General features: G+C 38.3%; 3 protein-coding genes across 7 annotated transcripts in view; 2 read left to right on the top strand and 1 right to left on the bottom strand.

The window, feature by feature from the left end:
* The window catches only part of LOC122656149 (pre-mRNA-splicing factor ATP-dependent RNA helicase DEAH1), a 32,157-nt gene extending 31,909 nt beyond the window's left edge, over positions 1–248 (bottom strand). The window contains exon 1 of the mRNA XM_043850602.1: positions 86–248. Within this exon, the coding sequence (XP_043706537.1) occupies positions 86–185 (100 nt within the window). The 5' untranslated portion in view covers positions 186–248. The remainder of the gene's footprint in view (positions 1–85) is intronic.
* LOC122656150 lies at positions 90–22,084 on the top strand. 3 transcript variants are annotated; one of them, XM_043850605.1, is made up of 5 exons: positions 90–207; positions 13,124–13,126; positions 17,093–17,105; positions 20,044–20,843; positions 20,880–22,084. In XM_043850605.1, exons 1-5 carry the CDS (start codon positions 196–198, stop codon positions 21,789–21,791), a joined length of 1,740 nt encoding a protein of 579 aa, XP_043706540.1. In that variant the 5' UTR covers positions 90–195; the 3' UTR covers positions 21,792–22,084. The 3 variants fall into 3 exon arrangements, with proteins under 3 accessions (XP_043706540.1, XP_043706538.1, XP_043706539.1); XM_043850603.1 differs by having other exon boundaries at positions 20,044–22,084; XM_043850604.1 differs by lacking the exons at positions 90–207; positions 13,124–13,126; positions 17,093–17,105 and having other exon boundaries at positions 19,522–22,084.
* Positions 5,262–10,318, top strand: LOC122656152. Of its 3 annotated transcripts, none has more exons than XM_043850607.1 (3): positions 5,262–6,051; positions 8,186–8,344; positions 8,713–10,318. In XM_043850607.1, exons 2-3 carry the CDS (start codon positions 8,200–8,202, stop codon positions 10,269–10,271), a joined length of 1,704 nt encoding a protein of 567 aa, XP_043706542.1. In that variant the 5' UTR covers positions 5,262–6,051; positions 8,186–8,199; the 3' UTR covers positions 10,272–10,318. The 3 variants fall into 3 exon arrangements, with proteins under 3 accessions (XP_043706542.1, XP_043706543.1, XP_043706541.1); XM_043850608.1 differs by having other exon boundaries at positions 5,262–6,055; positions 8,194–8,344; positions 8,728–10,318; XM_043850606.1 differs by having other exon boundaries at positions 5,262–6,055; positions 8,194–8,344.
* Positions 22,085–24,061: the final 1,977 nt, after the last annotated feature.

Genomic DNA, 24,061 nt, shown 5'->3' with positions numbered 1-24,061 from the left:
CATCTACAATTAGCATGACATTTAATATCAGAGCTAATACCTCATTGACATATAACAAGGAATCAGAATAAAATTTGGTACGCACATAACCCAATGACATACTGGACAACCGTAGGCTGAGTATATCCCAAAAGAGTCATCAACTTGTCTGATACCCATGTTTTCAAATTACTTTCGTCCGGCATTTTCTTGAAGATGGATTCTACTAAATCAAGATAGAATGAAAGTACATTAGATAAGAGAGGAAATAGAGGACTCACCATACCTCCAGTCTAAGATATTCCCAAAACATCAATAAAGTAACACACTGACAAATGTTTGGTTGTCATTATAAATTCGTATAACATTAAAATTCTTCACCATAAAACAGACAAACTGTCAAGAAAGGTGAAAATAGATATTTACGGATATAATCTTCTTTGAATTCCCCCAAATAACAGGAAAAGCCTAATCTCGGAAAAGGAACAGTCTACATTTTGCAGTGACCCTCGTAATTTCTAAAACAACATGTCAAATTCCTAGTTTTAATTTGAATCAGGCACTATATAACCAAAGGGGCAAAGGGCTACCTCTCACACTGATCAATATAATTTTATAATTGATCCATTAAAATAAAATGCTCATTGAGGGACATAAACATTTGCCTTGTCCCCAACTGAAATCTCTCCACAATAACATGTAGGTAATAGTTCATTCTGTCTTCACTTCAGAATTCAGTTGCACGGAATGCCACTGATTTTTAGACATAATAAAACCCTAAGTTCCTCCCTGTTCCATTTTCTGCGCTCACATATGTACATGTGCGTTTTGCTACTTAGTGAGTAAGAGAAAGGGGGCAGGGAAAGAGAGTAAATTCAAAAACTATAGACTTGCAGAAACCACTTAAAAAAGATAGAGAACAAAAATTATAATTTTGGTGCATTTTGGATATTTTCTTTCCAACTCATTTTAAGAGTCTCTTAAGACATGCAAGAGCTATTTCTACATAAATGTTCTGAGACTCATAATGGCTCCAGACTCAATAATGTGATTAATGAAGAGCTGGGGGTATTGTTTCGATATATTAAATAAGCATATTTCTCTACAAAAGGTCATAATGTAATGGTTTGCTTCTGAGTCAGTGAGCAACTTGGTTGTTTCTCTCTCGGTAATGAAGCAACTAGTTTGCATTCAAAGAGGTTTAAAAAAATGACATAATAAAAAACAAACAAAAATCAGAAAGGAAGACACGAGAGAAGTAAAAATGATCCATATCACAATTGAATAAAGCTCAATACATTGAAACTGCAGACATAAGCATATGAATTCAAACGACCAAAGAAGGGATAAATGGATGAAGATTTCGAAGAGGAAAATGGTTGTCTGGATCGAAGATTCAGATTGGATATCAGCAGCTCCAAAGAATCGGCTGCCAGTCTCGTGCCTTCACTTATCGATAGATTTGAACCCAATAAAAACGGTGGGCATTGAATTAGAGCCCATGGCAATTCAGCTTTCAGTGTTTTTTGGAGGGTGCTTTCTCCAACTGTTCTGGTCTAACTCTAACATGCATCCCTAATGGGAACCAACTATAGAATCTTAAAACAGTTAAAACTAGTCATGAGTTTGTCCGAATTTCTTCATACCAGACAAAATTAAAAGTACCTGCAACTAAAACTCTGCAATTCGTGCGTGTGTCGAAACAGAAGAAGCTGCAATGTGTCCTCCCTTGGTGCAACCTTGGAAGACGACAACGGCAAAATTGGACTATGGCAGCGATGCGTTGCGTTCAAATATTATCACGATTCGTCCCGTTCGAACTGTGATTTGTAGTTTGTAAAGAATAATAGTAAGAGGAATAAAGGGGGGAAATGGGGTGGTGGCCTGGTGGGGGTTGGAAACAGATCGGACTACCAGAGAAGAAGAAAAGGAAGACAAAAATTACTCACCGGGATAAAGGGTGCCGTCAGAATCAAGGGTACCCTCCGGAAGAAGACGGTGGAGTCGTAGGGTGGCCCTCGGGTAGTCGGTTGGGTTTAAAAGGCATAGCTGTGACTGAAGAATATGAACAATGAAAAGAATCAACTCCATCGATTTTTTATTTTTTATTTATTTATATGGGAAAAAAAACTCTATCGGGAGTGCTGGCGTACAATCTATCTCTTTAGTCTCCATATGAAAAGACAATTCTGCCCCTTTGTTTTTAAGGTGGAGAGATAGACACATGGGAGTGCTAGCGTAGGCCACACTCCGGGATAAAAAACTGTTTCCCTTTTTGGGTTGCAATGTAGATAGAGCCATAGAATTCTTAAAATTAGTATATTTTTTGCACCGTACACCAATAATTGTTTTGAAGATGGAATATATCACCTAGGACCCATATTTAGAACAGAAAAGATAAAATAATAAAGGGAAGCAGTTTTCTGTACGGGAGTGTGGCCTAGGCCAGCACTCTCATGTGTCTATCTCTCTCCTTCTTAAAATAAGGGGACAGAGGTGTCTTTTCACATAAAGAGGAGAGAGATAGACTCGTGGGAGTGCTAGCATAGGCCACACTCCCGGACAGAAAACTTTTTCCCAATAATAAAATATAGACAAGTTCCAAAATCTATAAGATAATAAAATCAAAAGAAAAGAGACAATGTATTTCCTGCGCCCATACACATGATGTCGCGAAAAATACTCAAACCTCCCTTAACCTGCGTCTCTGACAATTACTCAAACCTCCCCTACTATACAAACTTCATATCACTTAACCCCAATCCGTTAATGGTACTAGTAGCAAACCTATTGTGATAAAAATTCCCTTACATATAAACAATCAAAACTTGGTTTTTCTTTCATTATCCACACCATTTCAAATGAGCAGATGAGAGGGGAGAGGAGTCAAAGAAGAAGAGGCGATTGCAACTTCACCGCCAACAACTGAAACTTCTCTCAATCCATCACTGGCCAAGAAGTAATCACTCTGACGGCTGCAACTTTACCTCCAATGAATATCTCTCCCTTCTACTTCCTGATACTATTCGTTCCAATAAAACTTCAACCCATCTAGGTGAATGTCACTCCCTACTTCAAATTTGCACATCTATTTTGTTTATACCTGCACTCCCTAGCATTCCAGCAAGCTTTAACCCGTTTTGTAAGTAAGTTTTCACACATCATGCTCGCATTTCCTAACCCTAAATCCATGCTATCATCAACCATCAGAGAATATTGCTAAGACTAAATCAACCTGTTATAAGTCACACTACCAAGCTTGGCAACATGGGCTCCTCATTTGAGCCAAGTGTGGATCAATGTGCAGTGACATTCAACTGTTAGATGGATACAGGACCAAAGAACCATTCAATTGGCCAAGGATGTCAAATTTCAACACCCACATCAACCATATGATGCCCAATGCCTTGAGCTTTTCACTTTGTGGTAACATCCATCAAAGAATTTTAGAAATTATTGCCTTTCAACCATCACAAAAATGATGAAAGGCAATACAATGGTGATAAATGTTGGAGCAAGTCAGAGAGAGACATATGCTACTTCAACGGTTAACATCTTGAGATGACTCCTGCAGGCTACAATTAGACGATATTTTGCAGAATAAAATTAGGGAGAATGTTCTCTATGCCGCAGCGCAGCCTGCACCCAGGCACATGGGCAGCCTGTGCAGGGGGGCAGGGTGGTCATTGCGCCCACCCCTATGTGTCTGGGTGCAGGCTGAGTTGCGGTGCAGAGAACAACACCCCTTAAAATTAATAGGAAATATTTAAGTTTCAACTGTTAACAGTCAAATCTAATATGATAGTCAATAGTAATAATGATCGATGAAGTTTATGGCTAGATATGAAATCTAATATATGGAGCAAAAATGCTAGAAGATAGTATTTAAAGGTCTTACCAGATCTCCATTGGGGTTTTCAGTCGAAGAAGATAAGGATACCACTACCAAAAAGGATGAGAAGAGAAAAACGAGGGTTTCCTTAGGGTTTCGTTGGCAGGGATTTACCCATTCCTTTCTCTGTGCGCCATGGGAGGTGGGTGGATCGATCGGATTTGCAGGTTAGGATTGAGTTGAGAGGTTTTGGGAGGTAGAAGATGACGATGGGATTGGGATTCAATTAGAAATTTATTAAGGGCAAATTGGTAACTTCCTAAATGCAGGTATTTTCTTAGGATCAATTAAAAATCGAATTTTCAAATTTAGCCATTAACTCTTATAAAAAAATAAATAAAATCTAGCTATTAATTAACTTTAAAATGCTAACAGACTAGGGTTAAGTGATACAAAATTTGTACAGTAGGGGAGATTTGAATAATTGTCGGTAACACATACGAGATTTTGTCAGAAAGATCAGGAGAGATCTGAGTAATTTACTATTATATATATTATTTGGGCTGAACTTTGACACCTTTCTGGGGCACACCCAAAGGCCTGGTGCTATAGAGTATAGCCCATACATGGGCAGTCACAATCTTAGTTAGTAAAGTCGCGTATCATACGCGTATTATACGCGTTCCTGTTTTTTTAAACGTATAATACTCCCGTCCCGTATTTTCCCGTATTTTTATAAAAAACGTGTTTTTTAAGCAAACACGTATTATACTCGAATAATACACGTATTATACGTTTTTTTTATAAAAAAAAAATTATCCAAAAGATTAGAATTTAGGGAAACGATTTCACTTTCCCTTTCGTCCCTTTCGATTTGCGTTGAACATCCAACCGTAGCAGGCAAAAGTAGCCGCCCTCCATCTCCAATCATCCTCGCCATCTCCATTCAACAAAGCGGCACTTAAGTCTTGTACTCTCCTCTTGTTTCTCTGGTCTTTCAACTTGCTCATGTCATTTTCAGACAATCTACATTCATTTCTTGTAGATTATTGATATTTTGGTATGTTAAATGATAATCTTAGAGATGTTATATAGCATATTATATTATTGTGTTTATTTTAGTTAATAAAATCATGATATTATTTTGTTTATTAGGTGGTGAATGCATGTTATATAATGAATATATGTCCGTTTTTTTTAAAGTATTATTGCCGTCTATGCCGTATTATATCCGTATTAAACGCGTACCATATTATTACCGTATGCATTTTATGAAGCCGGATTTTTGAAAAGTATTATTACCGTCTAATCCGTTTAACTGCCGTACGTATCCGTTCCCGTTCAATTGCCGTTCCCGAACTTACTAACTAAGGTCACTATACCGGGGGTTGGGGTATCCTATGTAATTATCGAATAAAACGAGCCGGTTTTAATGATGCAAGATTGGGTGTGAAAAGGATTCTCTTCCGGTGGTTGATAGCCGGGTATGTAACCTCGGGCCGGCAGCTATTAAAACGCGGAGTATTACTTTACCCTTTTCGTCTTTTTTATTTTCCCTTGCAGATTTCTTTCAATTTCTTCCAAATTTATCTAATCTCGAGCTAGATTCCTTACCGATTCTTTCTTTCGATCATCAATTAGATCACGTTTTCGCTCAAGTTCTATCATCCTCTCCCGATTGTTTCTAATTTCAGCTATTAACCTTCCGTAATTCTGATTCTAGGGTTAGGGTTTCCAAAATTTCAGATCTCACTCTGTTCGCCGCCGATCTGCCATCCTTTGGCGGTCGATCGAACTATCGCTGTCGTTTTTTTTGGTTCCCTTTTCTTACTTTTGTCGTCCGATCGGCTCTAATTTTTTAGATTATTTCGATCTTGAATTTTGAGGGTTTCGCGTTCTCGAATTCGTGCATGGGGTTTTGATTATCAGATCTTAGGGGAGATAGGTATATTCTTCGGTGAATTATTGTATTCTCTTTTAGATCGGGCGTAATTTTGTGGATTTCTTTGGTGTTCTTTAGTATCTAGGGTTAGGGTTTCGGAGAAATCATTCCATTCGTTTCCTCGTGAATCGGTTTACGAGATCGTACATTCCCTTCGAGAAATCACGTTCGCTTTTCGTGATTCCTTCTCAAACATCTTCTTGTCCGTGAGAATTTGGGATATAGTGTGGTATCTTTGATATTCTTTTGGTTTTCTTTGTTCGCCTGTCTGAAGCTTTTTAATCGGACTATATTTTTTGAAGGTAAAATTCTGCTTTTGACCTCTGTTTTGCAAATACAAATGTAATTATTTGATCATGTTTTTTATCATTTCAAACCGTTAGAAGATCAGTTACTATGTTGTCGTGGGCATTTCAGAGAATATCTGCTTTCTTATCTCCGTAGTCTCAATGTCCATATTTGCATGCCATGAGACTCGTAAATTAGATTTATTGACGTGTTAAGTTGATTGGTTGCCTTTTGCATCATGGAGAAAGATCAAGTATTGGTACTCTAGAATATATATATTTTTTGTTTAGCTTCAGTTGATCAATCTTGTTCCGCATTGCATTGGTGATCAATCTTCTCAGCATTGCATTTGGTGACCAATCTTGTTCAGTGCATTTGGTGGGTCTAGTTTTTATAATGAGAAAATGAGTGTTCTTAATTGATAATGGTAACTCTTTGTCAATGATTACCTTTTGTATCCATTGGGGGGAGTGTTTTGCATGATTGCATGAAACTATTGGCTTCTGTTTTTGACATAAGATATTGACATATTATTTCGAATAAATTTTTAATCAGTCATTATTATATTATCTTTTTTGGGCTCATTTTGACTTTCAAGTGCTAGCATTAATTTACCTGGGTTATCGAGGTCTGGTTCATATTTTAAAAACCTGCTTAGGCTGATATTCTGGCTTGAATTGTGAAGGCATTCTGCCTTGAGTGACTGGCCCATCACTCTCTTAAAGTTAATTGGGAAGGTACCAAATTTTCTGGTTTGTGTTGTTGCAAGTGATTTTGAGCATTGATATTTGAGGGCTGTGTGCTCCATATTGGAGGTTGTAGCTGTGTCATGTTCTTAAAGAGGAGATTGTCTTTCCTCAAATTGCACTGTATGGGTGGCCAACTTGTATTGAAGATATGAGTGGTATAATCTGATGAAAAAGTAGTTGAGTAAAGTATCTGTTTGACACCTATCTTCACATACTGATGATATTGGTAGACATAATTTTTACTTCTGTTTGAAACTTAACGAATAAGGGACAGATGGGATCTTGATTATCAGAAAAGTTTGCGACTTCTAAAGCTTAGTCATCTGAGAAGCTAAACCTTGCTGCAATTATTTAGCTCTTTGACCTACCATACCCACTCATCAACTATACTTTGGAAGAACACTAGCCTGATTGGTTTAGCTCGAAAGTGTTTTCACGGTGCCACTTACAATGTATTTTCATCTATAGTAGTGGATTTTGTAGGGCAGACTTTGACCCAGGATTGTATAACTCCTTGTATATTCATGAAACTGCAACTGATAGGAACAGATCCTTTTGAATATGTGCTAAATTATGTAATTAACTCCTGCTGCATCTGCCATCTAGACATTTTTTGATATAATGAACTTTAGTTCTTCACTTCTGCATTCTGCAGGGTGTAGGATCTCTGATACCCATTTGAATTTCTCCTTCAATAGTCCGAGTTGGCAAATGCAGACTTGAAAAAGGAGATGAAATGAAAAGGGTGTGTGATATGAAGTAATGAATCAATTGAAGGGGATGTTTTGGATAACCTATTAAATCGGTGTTCAGTAGTCAAACTTCAAGCCCTTCGCTTATCTTTATGATCTGTGGTTTTTACATGCTGTAGGAGTCTGAAGTGCTGGAAATTAGTATTGAAACAAAGTATAAAATTGAGGACAGCTTAAAATAGATGTCTTTGATGTTTTGTCACTTGGGTGCTACATACGTTGCTTTGGATATGAAGATGTTACAAAATCTCATAATTGATCTATCTTATTCAAATCCACAAATGGTTTTCCAAAAACTAACAAAAGTGATTGGAGTTTGAAAGTAATGGAGTTAGAAGCTACAAAACTCTTTGTTTTGTACCCAGGAATGTTAGGATCTTCTTTATCAGTGGGAGGATAGCGGAACTTACTAACTGTTCTACTAAAGCGTTGTCTGTTCCATGGCTTACCATCCAGAAGCAAATGTTTTTACAGTAGCCTATGGTTCTGTTTCAACCTTGTCTTCTTCTATATGTCCTGTATCTGTTCTGCTATTGTGATATGCAAGACTGAAATGCAAGTCATGCTTTCTCTTAGGCATGACAGAGCCCTATGTTACGGGTCCTTTTGCATTAACTGATCCGAAATTTGTCTGGCCTCCTTGTTTTGCAGTTCAACATGGTTTATAAACGACCATTTGGTGATGAGGAGTCCTATGAATTTGCTTTTAAGCATCCAAGGCGATTGGATTACAGTAACCAACTGCCCTCGTTTGTTGAAACTATTCCCTGGAATGATATCCCTCAGAAGCCTCAAGCTTCAGGTAAGATGGCGCCTTTTTCTGACTGTCATTTACATTTCCAGTGCCATATTTTTGGTACAGGCAGTGGGATTGTGCCACCATTCATTGAATACAATTAGTATTTCTCAGTCCAAGACTTAATGGACCCACTGGTCTCTTTAGTGCAATGGTCGGATTTTAATCTGGTAATCCACATGATTGTGGTTGATTACTTGTTCATTTGTGCCTGAGGAACTCATTATTGGCCTGGGAGGATCTTCCTACAGGAACAGTTGAATGGTGGCTTATACTAGGCTAGACTTTGGGGGATCCCAACTGCCTGTCATAGTGTTTTTTTTGTTATTTACCTATGAAATTGGCACACTTACTGACTTGGTTCTCACATGAAGTTGGTGAAGGTGAAGCTGACGCTGAATTCAGTAAAGCTCAAGGTTATGAGACGCTTGTAAACAGAACCATTACTGAACTGTGTGCTGGGGCTAATAAGGAGGTTGAGACAACTGCTCCTCTCAGCATCTTTACTTCGTCATGGGTAACCAGCAGTACAAGTGAAGAAAATTACAGGTCAGAGACTGCAGCTAGGGTATCTTTCTCCCCTGATTTCTCCAAACCCGACTATGCTGCAAGGGTGGTGTTTCAGTCTGATGAGATTTATTCATCGCTTTTGGATTATCCACCTCGAAAACCAGTTCCTGTTGGACCTGATCATCAAGCAAATGTTCCTGCATGGGGCATTTGGGGTGTCAAGAAAGCTTCTAGTTATTTAGCAAAGCCTGATCCAATTTCCTCGAAACAGTCTTCATGTTCAGACATATTGATTGATGATGACAAGGGGGAGAAGCTGATGGGCACTTGTATCATTCCCATGCATGACTCGGAACCATCTTACAGTGGTAATGAATTTGGAAGTGGTAGAGGGGACTGCACCTGCCCAGATGGAGGTTCCATCAGGTGTGTGAGACAGCATGTCAAGGAAGCAAGGGAAAGGCTTAAAGGAACTCTGGGTTGGGAGAAATTTGTTGAGTTGGGATTCTGTGACATGGGAGAAGAGGTAGCACAGAGATGGAGTGAAGAGGAAGAGCGGGTTTTCCACCAGGTTGTTTTCTCCAATCCTGCATCTTTGTGCAAGAACTTCTGGGACCATCTCTCAGTTGTCTTCCCTTCTCGGATGAGAAAGGACCTTGTCAGCTACTATTTCAATGTCTTTATGCTACGGAAGCGAGCCGAGCAGAACAGAACCATCCCACTGAACGTTGACAGTGACAATGATGAGTGGCAGGAAACTGATGATGGTGAGGAATTTGGAACAACAGAGGATTATGAGGACTCTGCAGTGGAGTCACTAGTTGATCAAGAGGTTCCTGGATATAATCAGGACCACCATGAAGAGTATTTTAATGATGAGGATGATGAGGAGGATGGAGAAGAGATCTATGATAATGACGATGATTATAATGTGGAGGGTGATGAGGGTGCTGCTAGTGAAGAGGATGAGGGAGACGTGGAGAATGTTTCAGAAGCATGTATTGAGAAATTGCCTGATGGTTGCAGCAGCTTCAATCCTTCATTTAAGCTTGGAGTAGTAACACACCCACAGGATGGTGGGGAAGATCATGATGTCCAAGATGACTCGTGTACATCCTATGAGTGTCAACACAGTGGGGCTGATTCCTGCGGTCCAGTTGATGCAGGGGTTATAATGCAAGAGAGTCGAGCGGAGAGCGATAGTAACAAGAAGGGCTCCCAAAGCACCTATGGTGGTTTAAGTGGTGGAGCCGAACATGGATATTGTTTGGAGTCATGTGATGCTAAAGTTTGGGACATTGGATATCTCACCGGTACAAAGAATGATGTTGACTTCTTGCCAACATGCAGTATGATTGAAGAGGTGTTTGGGGAGGAAGCATGGAATAACAAGGGCAAAGATTGCAAGAGCATAATCAGCTAGTTTATAGCTTTGAGAGTGCCTTGTCCTTCCTTGCATTCAAGGTAGGCGCATCTTTATACTGTTGGTGATCTCTCTATCAAAAAAGAGAAAATAAAAATCCGTAGCGTATTGTGGTCTGGTGGTGGGGTCGACAGGAGAATTCTTTTTCTGTTGAGCGTAGCGTAGTAGGTGAAGTACCATTTTTTTGTTTCTGTACATTCATACTGTGGAAAATGGAAGCCCTGCCTTACTGTAAAAAAGGAAAAAAAAGAAGAAAAAAAAAGTGTTTTATTAGGTGGCTGGTTTTCCTAGAGTTTGTTTAAGGGTGCTTCCTAGGAATCTAACGGCAGGTTCTGGATTGCACAACTTCTTACCATCTTCAAAGGGGGTTAAAACACCCACTTCCCACAACTTTGTATCTCTTTACAGCGGGTTCGGGTCATTTACTTAGGAAGCGTATATATTGATTCTCAATTGACTTATTATTGGAGGGACCTTGGGGGTTTTTCTAATTTGACCCTTTTTTTTCTTTTTGTCAATGAAAGCTATATATTATAAGAAATTGTTCCTTTTACTATAATCTGTTTTTTAGGCCACATTTGATGCATTTATTTCTTAGTAATGATCAGATGTTTAGACTTCAGTGATTCCTTAATCTTTCAGTAAGTTTTGAAGAAGTGAGCATTGAAGCCTCTTGACCTAGGGCTTTGTTTTCATTTGATGAAAAAAACATATCTTTGACTCCTTTCCTTTAAAGCTCTCCCTCTCTTTCTCTCGCATAAGAATCCTTGGTTAACAAGCTGGCTCATTCAAGGGATCCTTGCTGACCTCAAGTCTGTTCAACTCCGACAACTGCTTCATATTCTTAAGCTTGACTGCGCTATACGAGATTTAAGAGGGATGGAATAGATTCATTCTAGCCTTGGGAAACTGTATCCTTGAAGTTCAAGTGTTGAAGAACTAATTAATGGCTAAGGCCCAAAATTTTGATCTCCAAAGATGGATAGTTTGATAGGAGTACCACCAGAGATACCCGGATAAAAGAATTCAACAATATAATTGCTTAACCTTCTTGAGCAGATTGCCTAAATCAAAATTTTAAAATCTAAGAATTTCCTCGACTTCTAATTTAGATTTCTTAACCCCAAAAAAAAAAAGAAAAAAAAAAGTGGTAATTATATTGATAATTTATTACAAATATATATATATATATATATATATATATATATATATATTCTACCTTTCTCCGAAATAGAGTTAAAATATGTAAAATGGCTTAAAAATTAATATTTTCGTATAAAGAAAATAGTTGGGTTGATTTGAAATTTGACAGGTAGGGTTTAAGGTTTAGGGTTTGCAAGACACCTTGGGATCTACTCAGTTACAAAATTTCAACTTATTTGAAGCGTGCAGATCCTCTCCAATGAGTTGGAGAGCCCAATGAACCATCCGATGGTTGAGTTGATCATGCATGTGTCGGGATGCATGCAGGCACATATCCTGGCACATGCCCAGCCATTGGATACTCATTTGGGGCGCACTTAATCCTTATTTGAACCGCCGCATGACAGGAATAGAAGGGCATGTTGATTGGAATCAGCATAGAGTATGATGATTCTCAACTCCCCTCCCCCCCCCCCCCCCAAATAAAAAAATTTGATCTCTCTTAATTAAATAAGAGCAAAGTGAAATGTATATTTCAAAGCTTTTGTTCTTCGGTTTACCCTTAATCTTAATTTGTTCTCTCTCTCTCTTTTCGTAACTGAAAATTGATTATTTTGAGGAACTGAAGATTGATTTAAGGCAAAGATGAAATTTAAGCTTACAAAAACAAGTAGTGTATTTTATAATTGGGAAGTAGTTTTCTGTACGGGAGTGTGGCCTAAGCCAGCACTCCCATGTGTCTATCTCTCTCTTCCTTAAAACAAGGGGGTATACGTGTCTTTTCACATAGGGAAGAGAGAGATAGACTCATGGGAGTGCTGGCGTAGGCCACACTCCTGGACAGAGAACTTTTTCCCTTTATAATTTTAATGGATGAAATGAAGCTTGCAAAAATCAGAAGTCTATTTTCTATTTTTAATCATTAATTATTAGTTAATTTTTATTAGGCTTTAATAAAAGTTTTAATATTGGAACAATACATTTATGATGAATTTTTGGGTCTACGTTGAAGGAACGAGGGGCGATAGCGAAGACGTGATACCGGCCCATTGAAGTAGCAAATGTTATATCAGCCCGATTGTTACTCATTTTATGCTCAAACATAAATTTATGAAAGTTTATTTTTTATTGGGGGGGGGGGAAGTTTTCATACACGGCCGTGTAAGCATGCACGGTCATGTCCCCTCTCACAAAGAGTTGGAAAAGTCATAAGCCCCCACGGTCCCACCCATTAATTAATGCCTTGAAACTCCTACCCTCTCACATACATGGCTTACGAAAACTCTCCCCTTTTTTTTTGTTGTAAAAAATTAAAATATGGCAGATCCAAATGCTCCATTTCTTTATAAAAATCATAATATTTATAGGAGAATGTTTCTTTCACCCACAATGAATGTTCACCCATCATTGTGATCTCATAATTACTTCCCTTTATTGTGTGAAAGTCCAAAATGCTCTTGGCATTGCTCCAATAAGTGGTGGATGAACTCTCTTCAATGGGGCAGAAGAAAACTGGGTCTATAGTTATAAATTTCTCAATAATCTTCTTAAAAATTTAAAATAACCAAAATTTTCTCTTCAAAAACTTTTCTATGCTGTCAGAGTGCAATATCCCTTTCAGATAGTTTTTATTTAAAAGAAATTATTTTCACTCTCCTACTCTGAATAGTCAAATATGTATTATGCCATTTTTAAGACAGCCATTGATGTGCGTGAAGATTCTTTCCCACACTGGCAGCATAGGAAATTTTTTCCCAAGCAAGCATTTTCCTACTGGGACCAAATGTGATCACCCCCTTGTGGGTCTATCATTGAAGATATAATAAAATTGTGGGAAGATGGATTATGTCTGAGAGTGTAGCTCCTGCACTCAGACACATCATGGTGTGAAATGATTGCCGAACCCCCATGAAAGGCAGAAATTCCACACTTGATATTTTCTTGTGCACTCCCATTGGCCCTTGCACTAGCACAGGGGCCAGGTTCCCAGACAGAAAATGAGAAAACTCTTTCCCGTTAAGCTCTTGAGAGATTTCTATAATTTTCTTTTGGAATACAAGTGCTTTGGAAGACTTGAACATGGTCATGCTCCTTGCTCACTTCACCATTGAGAGATCCTTTACTGCTATATTATTCCACACAGCAACTTAACACAAAATCCTCTTTGGTCTATTTTTTTATTATTAATTTTATAAATTAAAGTAGATTGTCTATATTAATCTAATAAGTGGGCCTTTTATATCCGGTCCTGACCACTATTTTATTAGTTGAAACTTGGTGTTTTGTTTAATAGTCTATTGAGTTGTTAGGCTTCTTGTATCCTTAATCACCCACCAATTTCAACTCATGTCCACTGGTTCTATGCAACCAAAAACAATCCAGAGGTTAATCTCATGTTAATGGGTCTAAACTGTTTGTTAGCAAAAAATTTCCATTAATAGCTACAAATTTAGAACCAAACTTGATTGAATTAGTGTGATCTTGAAACAGCTAGAAGTGTGTAGTTCAAAACTAAGCAAGAGAAATCTCTTTGTCATGTAATCAGATCATCTTTCTCTTTGAAAGGTGGAATTGTACTTTCCCTTTTCCAGACAAAATCAGGGAATCTTGGCTGGAGAAACTAACTAAAAAAAGAAAGAACTAGGGGCCATCAGCATTTTTTGCAGAACTAGAGAGGGGCTCTCCTATACTTTTGCTCCTAGTGGAGAGCATTTGATTCTTAAATCCATATGCTTTTAAGAGCCTTAGTTGAACTAAAGAAGCAAAGAAGCAAAAGACAAGAATGAGAGTGGTAGTGCTCTAGTTCTTGCCCAATACCACCTCATCTAACCCATAAACAAGGTAGAATTTGGGCCCACAAAACATAAAAAGATCTGAATTTCATTGACTTATTTGAGTACTTCACAAGCATTGCTGGTGAGAACTTGCTCAAAGACACATGCTCCATTATTACTATTCAAGGAACACATGCATCTTTTATGATTAGGGCTTAGATAAAATGGGATTGTGGCCTTGTAGTTGCTTGCACATTTAGTTTTTATATCTCTTTTTAGACCCAACCTTTCCGCCCAAGTCCCAAGTGAAAATCAACACTTACCACCTTAGTTCACCCCCCCCTCAATTTATTGGTCAATTAAGTCCCAAATCTTAACTATACATTAGTCCAAGAAAATTTTCATGCAAGATAAATCATAAATGTCTGGGTTCGAGTCTTGAGGGTGATCACTTTGAGAAAAAAAAAAAAACACTAAAGTTTAGTACCGTCTTTAAACCCATTCCTCCCAGGACTCCGCATAGGCGGGATCAATATTGGGTAATGCCCCTTTTTTTTTTTGTTTGGAGGAGAGAAAGAGAGATTTAGTCCAACTGATGGATTCATTTTCCTTCAATTCTCTGCTTTAACTGAAATGGATAGTCCCTCCAAATACTAGGGTGTATACTTGTGGCTGCAGAGGCTAGTTTTTTACTTTATTTGGGAAGCTAGTGAGATATGTGATAGCGTTTGGTACTCCAAGCAGTTGAGTTGGGATACCTAACCACCAAAGTTTAAAGCAAGGAATTGATTTAAGCTTAATATCTACTTAACTAGTATTAACTTTAGTTCTATTATTATCTTTAAATTACTGATTAGGGTCAACCAAGCCACACCCTAACTGCCTGACTAGTGGTCCCGCCCAAGGGGAAAAGATTAAATAAATAAATAAATAAAAGTACCATATGTTGGTGACACGTCGAGCGTAGAAAGACACATGGCTTGATTATATATCTCTAATCCAAACTATAACTCCAATATTTTATCTCTAACCCCTCTTACGGGGACAGGGTTTCAACATCCAAATGGCCTACCCAGTCATCGACGCAAAATTAAATTTTACATTCTACTTAATTAGAATCTGGAAATGACAATACTCAACAACTTAGGAAAAGAAAGTTTGGATGTGGTAATGTATTGGGTTCTTTCTATTTATAGCTGATCGCGTGGTCCTTACGCTCAGACACTGAAGTGTGTGACATTACTATCTTGTCCCTGGTAAAATAAAAAAATCTCATCCATATTGATATTCCTACATACGATCTCATTAGTCCCACGTTGGTACAAGGACCACGCAACCAAGCAGTGATTTCTTGTCCTTTATATATGCGACATTAGATAAACTAATGAGTGATTATGGGGAAATGTGGGAAGTTAGATCTTGCAAAAAAAAGAAGAAGAACCCATGAAGGGAAAGGGAAAGGGAAAGTGAAAGTAATACATGACTAGTGAGTGTAATGGACTAATGGTGGATTGGTGGGTGGTGGATGGATGTTGGAAGTGATGAGAATAGCAGCAATTGGTTAAGGACTTGACTAAAGCATAAAACCAAGGTTGGGGCATCTTCTTAGCTTTAGTCTTAAACTTAATAATGTTAAAAAAGAGGAAGGTATGGGAGAGGACAAGGAGTGGCCAACCTTTACTTTACTTACTTGTCATTAGACGTCAAAGTGTCCCTTAAACAATATAAAACTTAATGGAGGGCTCTAATTAAAACTCTTAATTAGTGAAGTTTCTCTGTAGGAAGTAGGCCATGTTTAACTAATGTGAAAAAGGAATATTCGAAAGTGGGACCCAAAGAGAATTTCTCAATACACGTTTTGGATCTGTTCCAAGTGGCTGCCTTTTGTCCTTTATTCAGGTCCTTCCACGTGTGATGTTAGTATGCTACCCTCCCCTAAGATATTAAGATACCCCTAAACCTTCAACCTAAAACCCCTAAACCCAAAAGTGGCTGCACTGTTTGATTCATTCAGATAGTTGTCCCAATATTTACTCAAACACTGGTTCAATAGGAATTTTTATCCCCTCAAAGTGTATCGGACAGGGTACTTCACTTATGAACAGTTAAAAATTCAATGCACAAGTAAAGTGCATTAGGTGGTGCACCGCCCTTGAGAGGATGAAAACTCGATTCAGTAGTCCTGTTAGAACGGAATCGCATAAAATGATCAAATATGGGATCGAAGAAAACAATAATTAAGATAATCGTAAACACAAACAGATTTACGTGGTTTAGTTTCACGAGAAACCTTCATCTATGGAAAAAGCAGCGATAAACTTTTCACTAAGCAAAAATGAAGAGACAAGTTATTTCGTCTAACCCTAGAATGAGAGAAAAGTGCCGGGTCAACCCTCTGCATCACGAACTAAATCTCAACTTTTTCTCCTTTCGTGTCACGCTACAAAATATGTTGGGTCGGGTTGGATTTGCATCACACTCAGATCATTGGAATATAAGACATACTCAACAAGTCCAAATCAATGTGATAAAATCCAGAGTGGATTGTAGTTGAACCAGGTAAGGAGGCTGGCTCAATTCTTGTTTGGGGCAAATTGGCCGAACTGATTTGAAGTGACCTGATTTTATCGCATTAGTGTGTACCATATGACCAATTAAATGTTAGTGACCTATTAGGTATCTCATTGCTTTGTTTTGGTTTTGTACACTATCTTGGATTCTAAGTATTTGATACTTATTCAATATCCACTTAAGGGTAAGGGAATTAGAATCCTAACCAAATTGCATTCTTTGATGGGAGGATTGCATTGAGTGTCTATGAATTGAGGGCTCTTGATCCTCTCTCTCACAATCAGTATTGATTAATTGATTCCATTGCTAAGATACACTGAAGGGAAAGAAGAGAGAAAATTCTTGAGTTTCTATAGTTGCACTATAAGTAATTGTCAATCATGGCTCACGGACCTGGCTCTCATCCAGCCGTGGCGGGAGCTGGAGGATCCAGCCCAACAAAGACAGGGAATTTGGTCATTTCACAAGGGTTCACCTGTGAAATGACCCAAACACCCCTTGTTTTGTTGGGCTGGATTCTCCAGCTCCAACCACGGCTAGCGAAGTGCAGAATTACACAAAAAGGGAGGAAGAGAGAGGAACCACAAAAATGCAACAACGGTGAACGATATGCGTTTTCCCTATTCTAATTGTAATTTATGATTCTAGATTGCAACAAACAATATCCTACTATTATAGTTGTATGGGGATGTAAATCCCACAAATATTGCTAGAAACATCCAAAGCATTGGAATTATAATGCATGATTTCATACATTTATTCACAAAATTTCGAAGTAAATCCCTCACTTGAGCCAAATTTATTTAAAGAAAGCACAATAGCTTTTTCTTCATATTAAGATAAAGATTCTTATTTAATCAATGCTTAAGATCAGAATAAGTTAACACTTCAAAGTGCATGAACACATCCATACCCATTATGTGTTCATGCATTATAAGAAAGGGGGGAAAAAAAAGAAGACAGAAGAAGAAAATGACACAAGTTAATTCTCAAGTGTTAATAATTAACAACTCAGCAAAATAACGATGGCAAAAGAAAAAATGAAAGAGAATCACACATATAGAACACAATGATTTACGTGGTCCATGATAAACTAGATTTTTACTATTCTATCGAAGAAATTACAAATCTTCACACACCTCATCTCCCGAGATAACCCCCTTATATATAGGATTTTGCACATTACAATATAGAGAAACCCCAATTCTTAAAAGTACAAAACTGCCCTCCATAAAAATGACTTCAAAAAATTTTAGTTCAAAGGCTCCTCGACCCACTCTCTAACGAGCGAAACCATCGATATTGGGAAAAAATGAACAGTACTTCCTAGATTAGGAGATTAGGTGTCACCAATAACATATGAGATTCGTTTTGATAAACAAGAAACGATTCAGATCTTGTTGGAATGAAAAGCACAGATTAAGAAGTGTGTTCAAGTCCAGCTCAGCCACAGAAAGGGTTGCTTTGCTGAAGAGCAAAAGATTCAGAGAGAATGGCAGAATAAAGACAAAAAAATATTTATAAAATCCAATCTAGCTTTAATTAAAGAAAAAAAAAAGGGACCTGCAAATAAGACAGTTAACCTTTAGCCTTACAACAGTTTAAAGCCGGCCCAGCCCATGTTGCCCAAACTATCACAAACTTATATATTTTAAGGGATAAAGTTCTCGGCACTAGGGGGTGCAGGGTGCGCCTAGACACATGGGAGTGGACAAAATGACTGCCCAACCCCTGAATGGTCCAAACCTCGTTTCTGTCCCGTCCCATGTGTTTGGGCGTAGCCTGTGCCCAGATACCCTCCCGAGACCGAAAACGTAGCCCCATATTTTAAAATAAAAAAGAAAAAGAATCAAAACTCTTATCACAAAACTTGATATGAAAACTGCCCAGAAGGGACCAAATATCTCTTAAAATAATCAAAAATGAAATATGAGTCTTAAAAGTCAAAACTTCCTAGAGGAGACCATATATCCGTTAAAATAATCAAAGATGAAATATGAGTCTATAGTGATCTATTTAATTGCTATCAAAGTCCTTACTAAACCAATAAACTCCCCACACTTAACTATATATTATTGTTATGATAATATTAATATTTAAAAGAATACTAGTAATTAAATTTGGTTTAGCTTATCTCGTGGACCATGGTTACATATAAATATGTAAGGTTAGGACTTAAGTGAGAAAGTAAATAAAGAAACAAGGGGATTTTGCGAAAGTCAAAAAAGAATAACGGTTGGCGAAATCAAGATGTGCCGGATTTAGTTTCGAGGTTTCTACGTTGGGTTTCAATCTTGGGCCTCCCTAGCAACCCTAGGTTTCAGTTTGATCCTAGGTTTTGTTTTGGCCAGGCCTGAAATCGAGACAATTCAAAGATTTCCTCTCCAACGTGCATCTAACTGTTGAAAGTCTTGGGGTGTGTGCCTGGATGACTCCAGCTATTAGATGCATATTGGAGGGGCTGGCACGCTGGAGAGGATCCGAGTTCAGATTTCGGCGAGTTTCGACCGAGATTTAGTTCCATGTTAATGAGATTTAAGAGCAAGACAAAGGAAGAAATAGTTAGGAGCTGTTAGTTTTAGTGGGCTCCTCACATCTTGGGATGGTTAATCTAGGGAAATCCTGACCGTTGGATGGTATGGCGTAGGATTCTTGGTTGAGTACACGTGCTGTTATCTTTCCTTTCCTCTTTTTTTTTTTTTTGATCTTTGCTTCCATGCATGGATTTCTCCTCCAAATATAGCACCACTCCAAGTCCAAGAAGAATAGAAGAGAAAAAAGAGGGGAAAGCTCTCTCCCTCCTCTTAATTTTTATTTTTTATTTTTCTTTTTATGCTTTGGCCTGTTCATCGCCATCATGAGCAACAAAGGTCATAGACACATCGCTTCAAATTTGAGATTTCTCTGTAAATTTCAACTACCCAATACAGAGTGTGAGGGCAGAGACCAAATTTAGTGGATTTCGTTATTCAGATCTTGTTTCAATCCGAAATGGGTACTCCTCTGATCAGTTGAAAAGCAATAAAGACGCGATCCGTTTTGATTGCCGTATCAGATTCGGGCTCTTACTTTGGTTTCTGTGATCCGGGTTTTGCTGTGTTCCTCTGCTTCTTCAGCATTTGGGTAGTTTTTTTATGGAATGAGATCAAGAAATCCAAGCATTCTTGCTGGTTTGTGTCTGTTCATCCGATTTTAGCTCTGGTTTTGTTTTCTGATCTGTATTGTTCTTCTTTTGACTCTCTTTGGTTGTTTCTAAGTGAAGTAATCGATGGAGGAAAATCAAGAGCAAAAGCATGTATGCAAGTTCTGCAGAAAGAGCTTCCCTTGTGGAAGGTCCTTGGGAGGTCACATGAGGTCTCATATGACCATGAATTTAGCTGATACAGAAGAGAAGCTCAGCAAGCGCAAGGCAGTTTCAGTTTCAGTTAATGGTGGAAGCAACAACAGTAGCAGCTTCATGGGCTTCGAAGCTAATGGTCATGCTGGTTATGGTCTCAGAGAGAATCCCAAGAAGACATGGAGGCTTTCGGATTCAAACGATGGAATGAATCGACAAGGTAAGTTTTGTAAAGAATGTGGTAAAGGATTTCAGTCATGGAAAGCTCTCTTTGGTCATATGAGATGTCACTCTGAGAAGGACAAGGAAAGGGTCTCTAACAATAGCTTAGAGGATGATTCATGGATTAGTGAGAACCAGAAGCTTGTCATGGATAGCCAATCCGACAACGAAGGTGCTGCTCCAAGGCGTAGGAGAAGATCTAGAAGAATGAGGTACAAGACTGCTACTGCTTCGTCTTCTTTCTCTGTTGCCAATGCTTCTTCTTCTGTCTCGGAAATTGAGCAAGAACAAGAAGAGGTAGCCATGTGTTTGATGATGCTTTCTAGGGATGTGGGTCACTGGGCTGGAGTGAATTCTGTTGCAGAGTCTTCCGATAATAATTCTATGGTTTTAGAAGCTGGAACTAGATCGTCAGCTCTGGATAAGCGAATTCCTAGAAAGGGAGGTAAAAATTTTGCCTTTGATGACGGGGATGAGACTCTCAAGAGTCTAAAGATGAAGAAACCAAGAGACAAGAAGTTAGAATCTGTTGTTTCCAATTCTGTAAATGCTCGATTCGAGAGGAGAAGATCTGAATTACAGGGTACTGATTCTGGGTTCTTGAGGGATGACCTTAAGAAGGTCGAATCCGAAGTGTCTGTTGATGGGTTTCTTAGAGATGATGAACTGAAGAATACGAAGCTTGAAAATAGAGCTAAATTGGGGAAGGATTTCTCCAGTAACAGGAAGCATAATCGTAAGAAAAGTACATTGGACTATTCTGAAGTTGAATTTGGGAACGATTCCATTGAGGAAGCTGGAATGGATCGAGCTGATTCAGAGATTGGGAAATATACTTCAAGAAAGAGAAGCAGAAGTGAAGCTTACAATACTGAAGTGAGGGGAAATTCTGGCAAGAAGACGAGGTATGATGCTTCAGATTCTGGAATTTGCAGAGAAACTCAAAAGAGAAGCAGGTTTGAGTGTACTACTTGCAACAAGACTTTCCATTCTTACCAGGCTCTTGGAGGACACAGGGCTAGCCATAAGAAGGTCAAAGGCTGTTTTGCTTCGAAGATCGAAAGCAGTGAAAACAGCATTGACACAGATGCTTCTCCTGATCCAACAGCTGACAGTAAGCATAACAAGTCTTGCAGCAACGAGACTCTGATCGAGGAGCAGGAGCAAGATGTAGCAGAGACAAGTTATGGTTCAAAGAAGAGCAAAGGGCATGAGTGCCCAATCTGTTTCAAGGTTTTTGCATCAGGTCAAGCTTTGGGTGGCCACAAGAGATCCCATTTGGTTGGTGGCTCTGAATACAGATGCAATCAGACCATTGTAATTCAGCAACAGCTTCCTGAGATTCGCGATCTTCTCGATCTCAATCTCCCTGCTCCTGTTGAAGAAGAAACCAGTGGCCACATGGACTTCAATCCATGGTGGGTCAGAAACAACCCAAAGCATGAACCTTTTGTGGGTCTGATCTCTAACTGAGAAACCTGATTATGACTTTGTTCTCAAGAGATGCAAGATTGTACAGACAGGTTGGTGGATATTATTTCATTAATTCTTTACAGATTCAAGGTCACTCTCTACAAAGGCAACAATTCCATTTCCTGCTTAAAGCTTCTAAGTAGCAGTTTTCTTAGTGCTGCTCTTAAAGCTTTCTTTTTATCTCCTCCCTTCCAATCTGAATAAATTTCTATTGTTGCACATTTCAGGTTTATCAATCTGTTCACTTTGAAACTTAAAATACTATAATTCAGTTTTATGTTTTCATCTTCCAATGTACCTCTGTCTGATAAAAGTTATCAGTATGAATTAGTAGTCTATTTGAGTTGGAAGAGCTGAGATTAAGCTCCATATGTTGGATAATGTGAACCTATAGTATCCTTTATACTCTTTTCTCCATATAGTTCACACTGGCTTTAGTAAGAATTGATTCAGGAAAAGGGCATCTGTGGTTGTTCTTGTCATATTAATTGTTAAATGGTTGCTGATATCTGATAGATGGAATTGCTAAACTCTGATATCCCCATTGATACTTTGGTAAAGCCAATTTGTATTCCATTCACCTCTGTCCCTTTCTTCTATTGGGTATTGTGTTTGAGTTTTTGCCTGAGAGAAAAGATATCTATATTAGTTGGACTGCTTTGAAATTCTGAGAGTAAATGGATGGGTATGGTTGGCCTATGAAATCAGGAGGAAACATGGTTGATGACCCTTAAATGCATATTGTAATGTACAAGATGCCATGTCAGCTCTAGGTGGTTGTTTAGTCACCTACCATAAAACATGACAACCCATCTCACTTAGTCACTTCTACATGCTGGGTTGGAGTCTTTTTCTGCTCTTCTCTTTAACTTGGTCCAGTAATATACTTAATATATCTTAATCCTGAAGGCTGGCCCCAGAGAGAGAGAGAGATGGTTTAAGTTAGCCTGAATCAGCTTCAGCACAAAAGGGGAATCTGTCTTTATCCAGATTAGTTGAGTTTGCTTCAGTGAACTCTACTTAATGACTTTAGCTACAGCTTAAGCATGCATCAATCCTACAAAGCTCCAAAAGTAGTGACACTAAATTGCACAAATTCAACTCAGCAGCTGAACGACCAGTTGAAGAGAAGAAATTTCGAGTACGATTAATTTCTATCGAAATTATCAAGGTTTTGTCCATGGCTTTCCTATTGTGCTTATCTCAAATCCACCACTCCACCATATTTTTAGATATTTTGAACTTATGAACTAAGGCTCCACTTAGAGAAAAGAGAATTTAACTATAGTTTTATACAGGGCGTAATCTTCCTTTTGTTAGGTAAGACAGAGTAAATGAAGATGACTTGGATTAAAGTTTGATTAGAGATAACAACCAAAGGGGAAAAAAAAAGGAACTTAGAAAGCAGCTTGTTACATGCAAATGCACAGACAATCCTCAAATGGGAATCCACATGACATCCACACCTAACTATTGGTCTGCATCAAAAGTCTCCCAAGTAAGAACTAATCAAAATTGGTCGAAACCCTAGAAATTGGAATCCAAAAGAAAAAACAAAGATTTTCCTGCAAGACTAAAAAGACTTGTAGATCTTACTACAAGATATAAGTTTCATTGATTTTATGCTACTTTTATTAAATAAAAGAACGAAAAAAAATGAAAATCTAAGAACATTTACATCCGATTCCATGATAAATTGTAGGAATTGACATTAATCAGAATCGAAATCGGCCAATTTCAATCTGAATTTTGAAACCATGCTCTTACTTGCTGATGGGTTGCTTCACTGGCTTGGAAAAAAACTAAGAACTTGAGAAGCTAGTCTGGCATGTGCTTGAGAGGTCCTACCACCTAACCTGTCAAGATCAAGGGGTATTCTGGTCTTCAAACAGAATATTCAGTTGGGGATAAACTGATAAAGAAGGATGAGGAGAGTATTATTGTGATCCAAATTACTTGGAGACATTGCCGAATTGGAAGGGTATTTCTGTAATTCAATAAATTATTTGTAGTCAGAGATTATCCAGGTGTCAAGATATGGTTTGTGGAAAAGTTCTTGGAGGAGTTCAGATCTGTTTCAGTACGGACCTCATCCGTTTTTTGACAAGTGACACGGCCAATTTGGTCAATGCTCATACACGTGTAATTATTACAGATGAGTCTACGACTACTGAAATGACGTTAATACCCCTCAGAACCTTTGACGTTGTCGCATCATGGTTTGTGCCGCCACGTTTGCTATGGAAAAGAACCTTCTTTCCTATGGTACA

Source organism: Telopea speciosissima, chromosome 3 (genome assembly GCF_018873765.1).
Source record: "Telopea speciosissima isolate NSW1024214 ecotype Mountain lineage chromosome 3, Tspe_v1, whole genome shotgun sequence".
NCBI classification, from domain to species: domain Eukaryota; kingdom Viridiplantae; phylum Streptophyta; class Magnoliopsida; order Proteales; family Proteaceae; genus Telopea; species Telopea speciosissima.
Note: the sequence above shows the minus strand (reverse complement) of the source record. Positions and strands in the feature narration are given on the sequence as shown.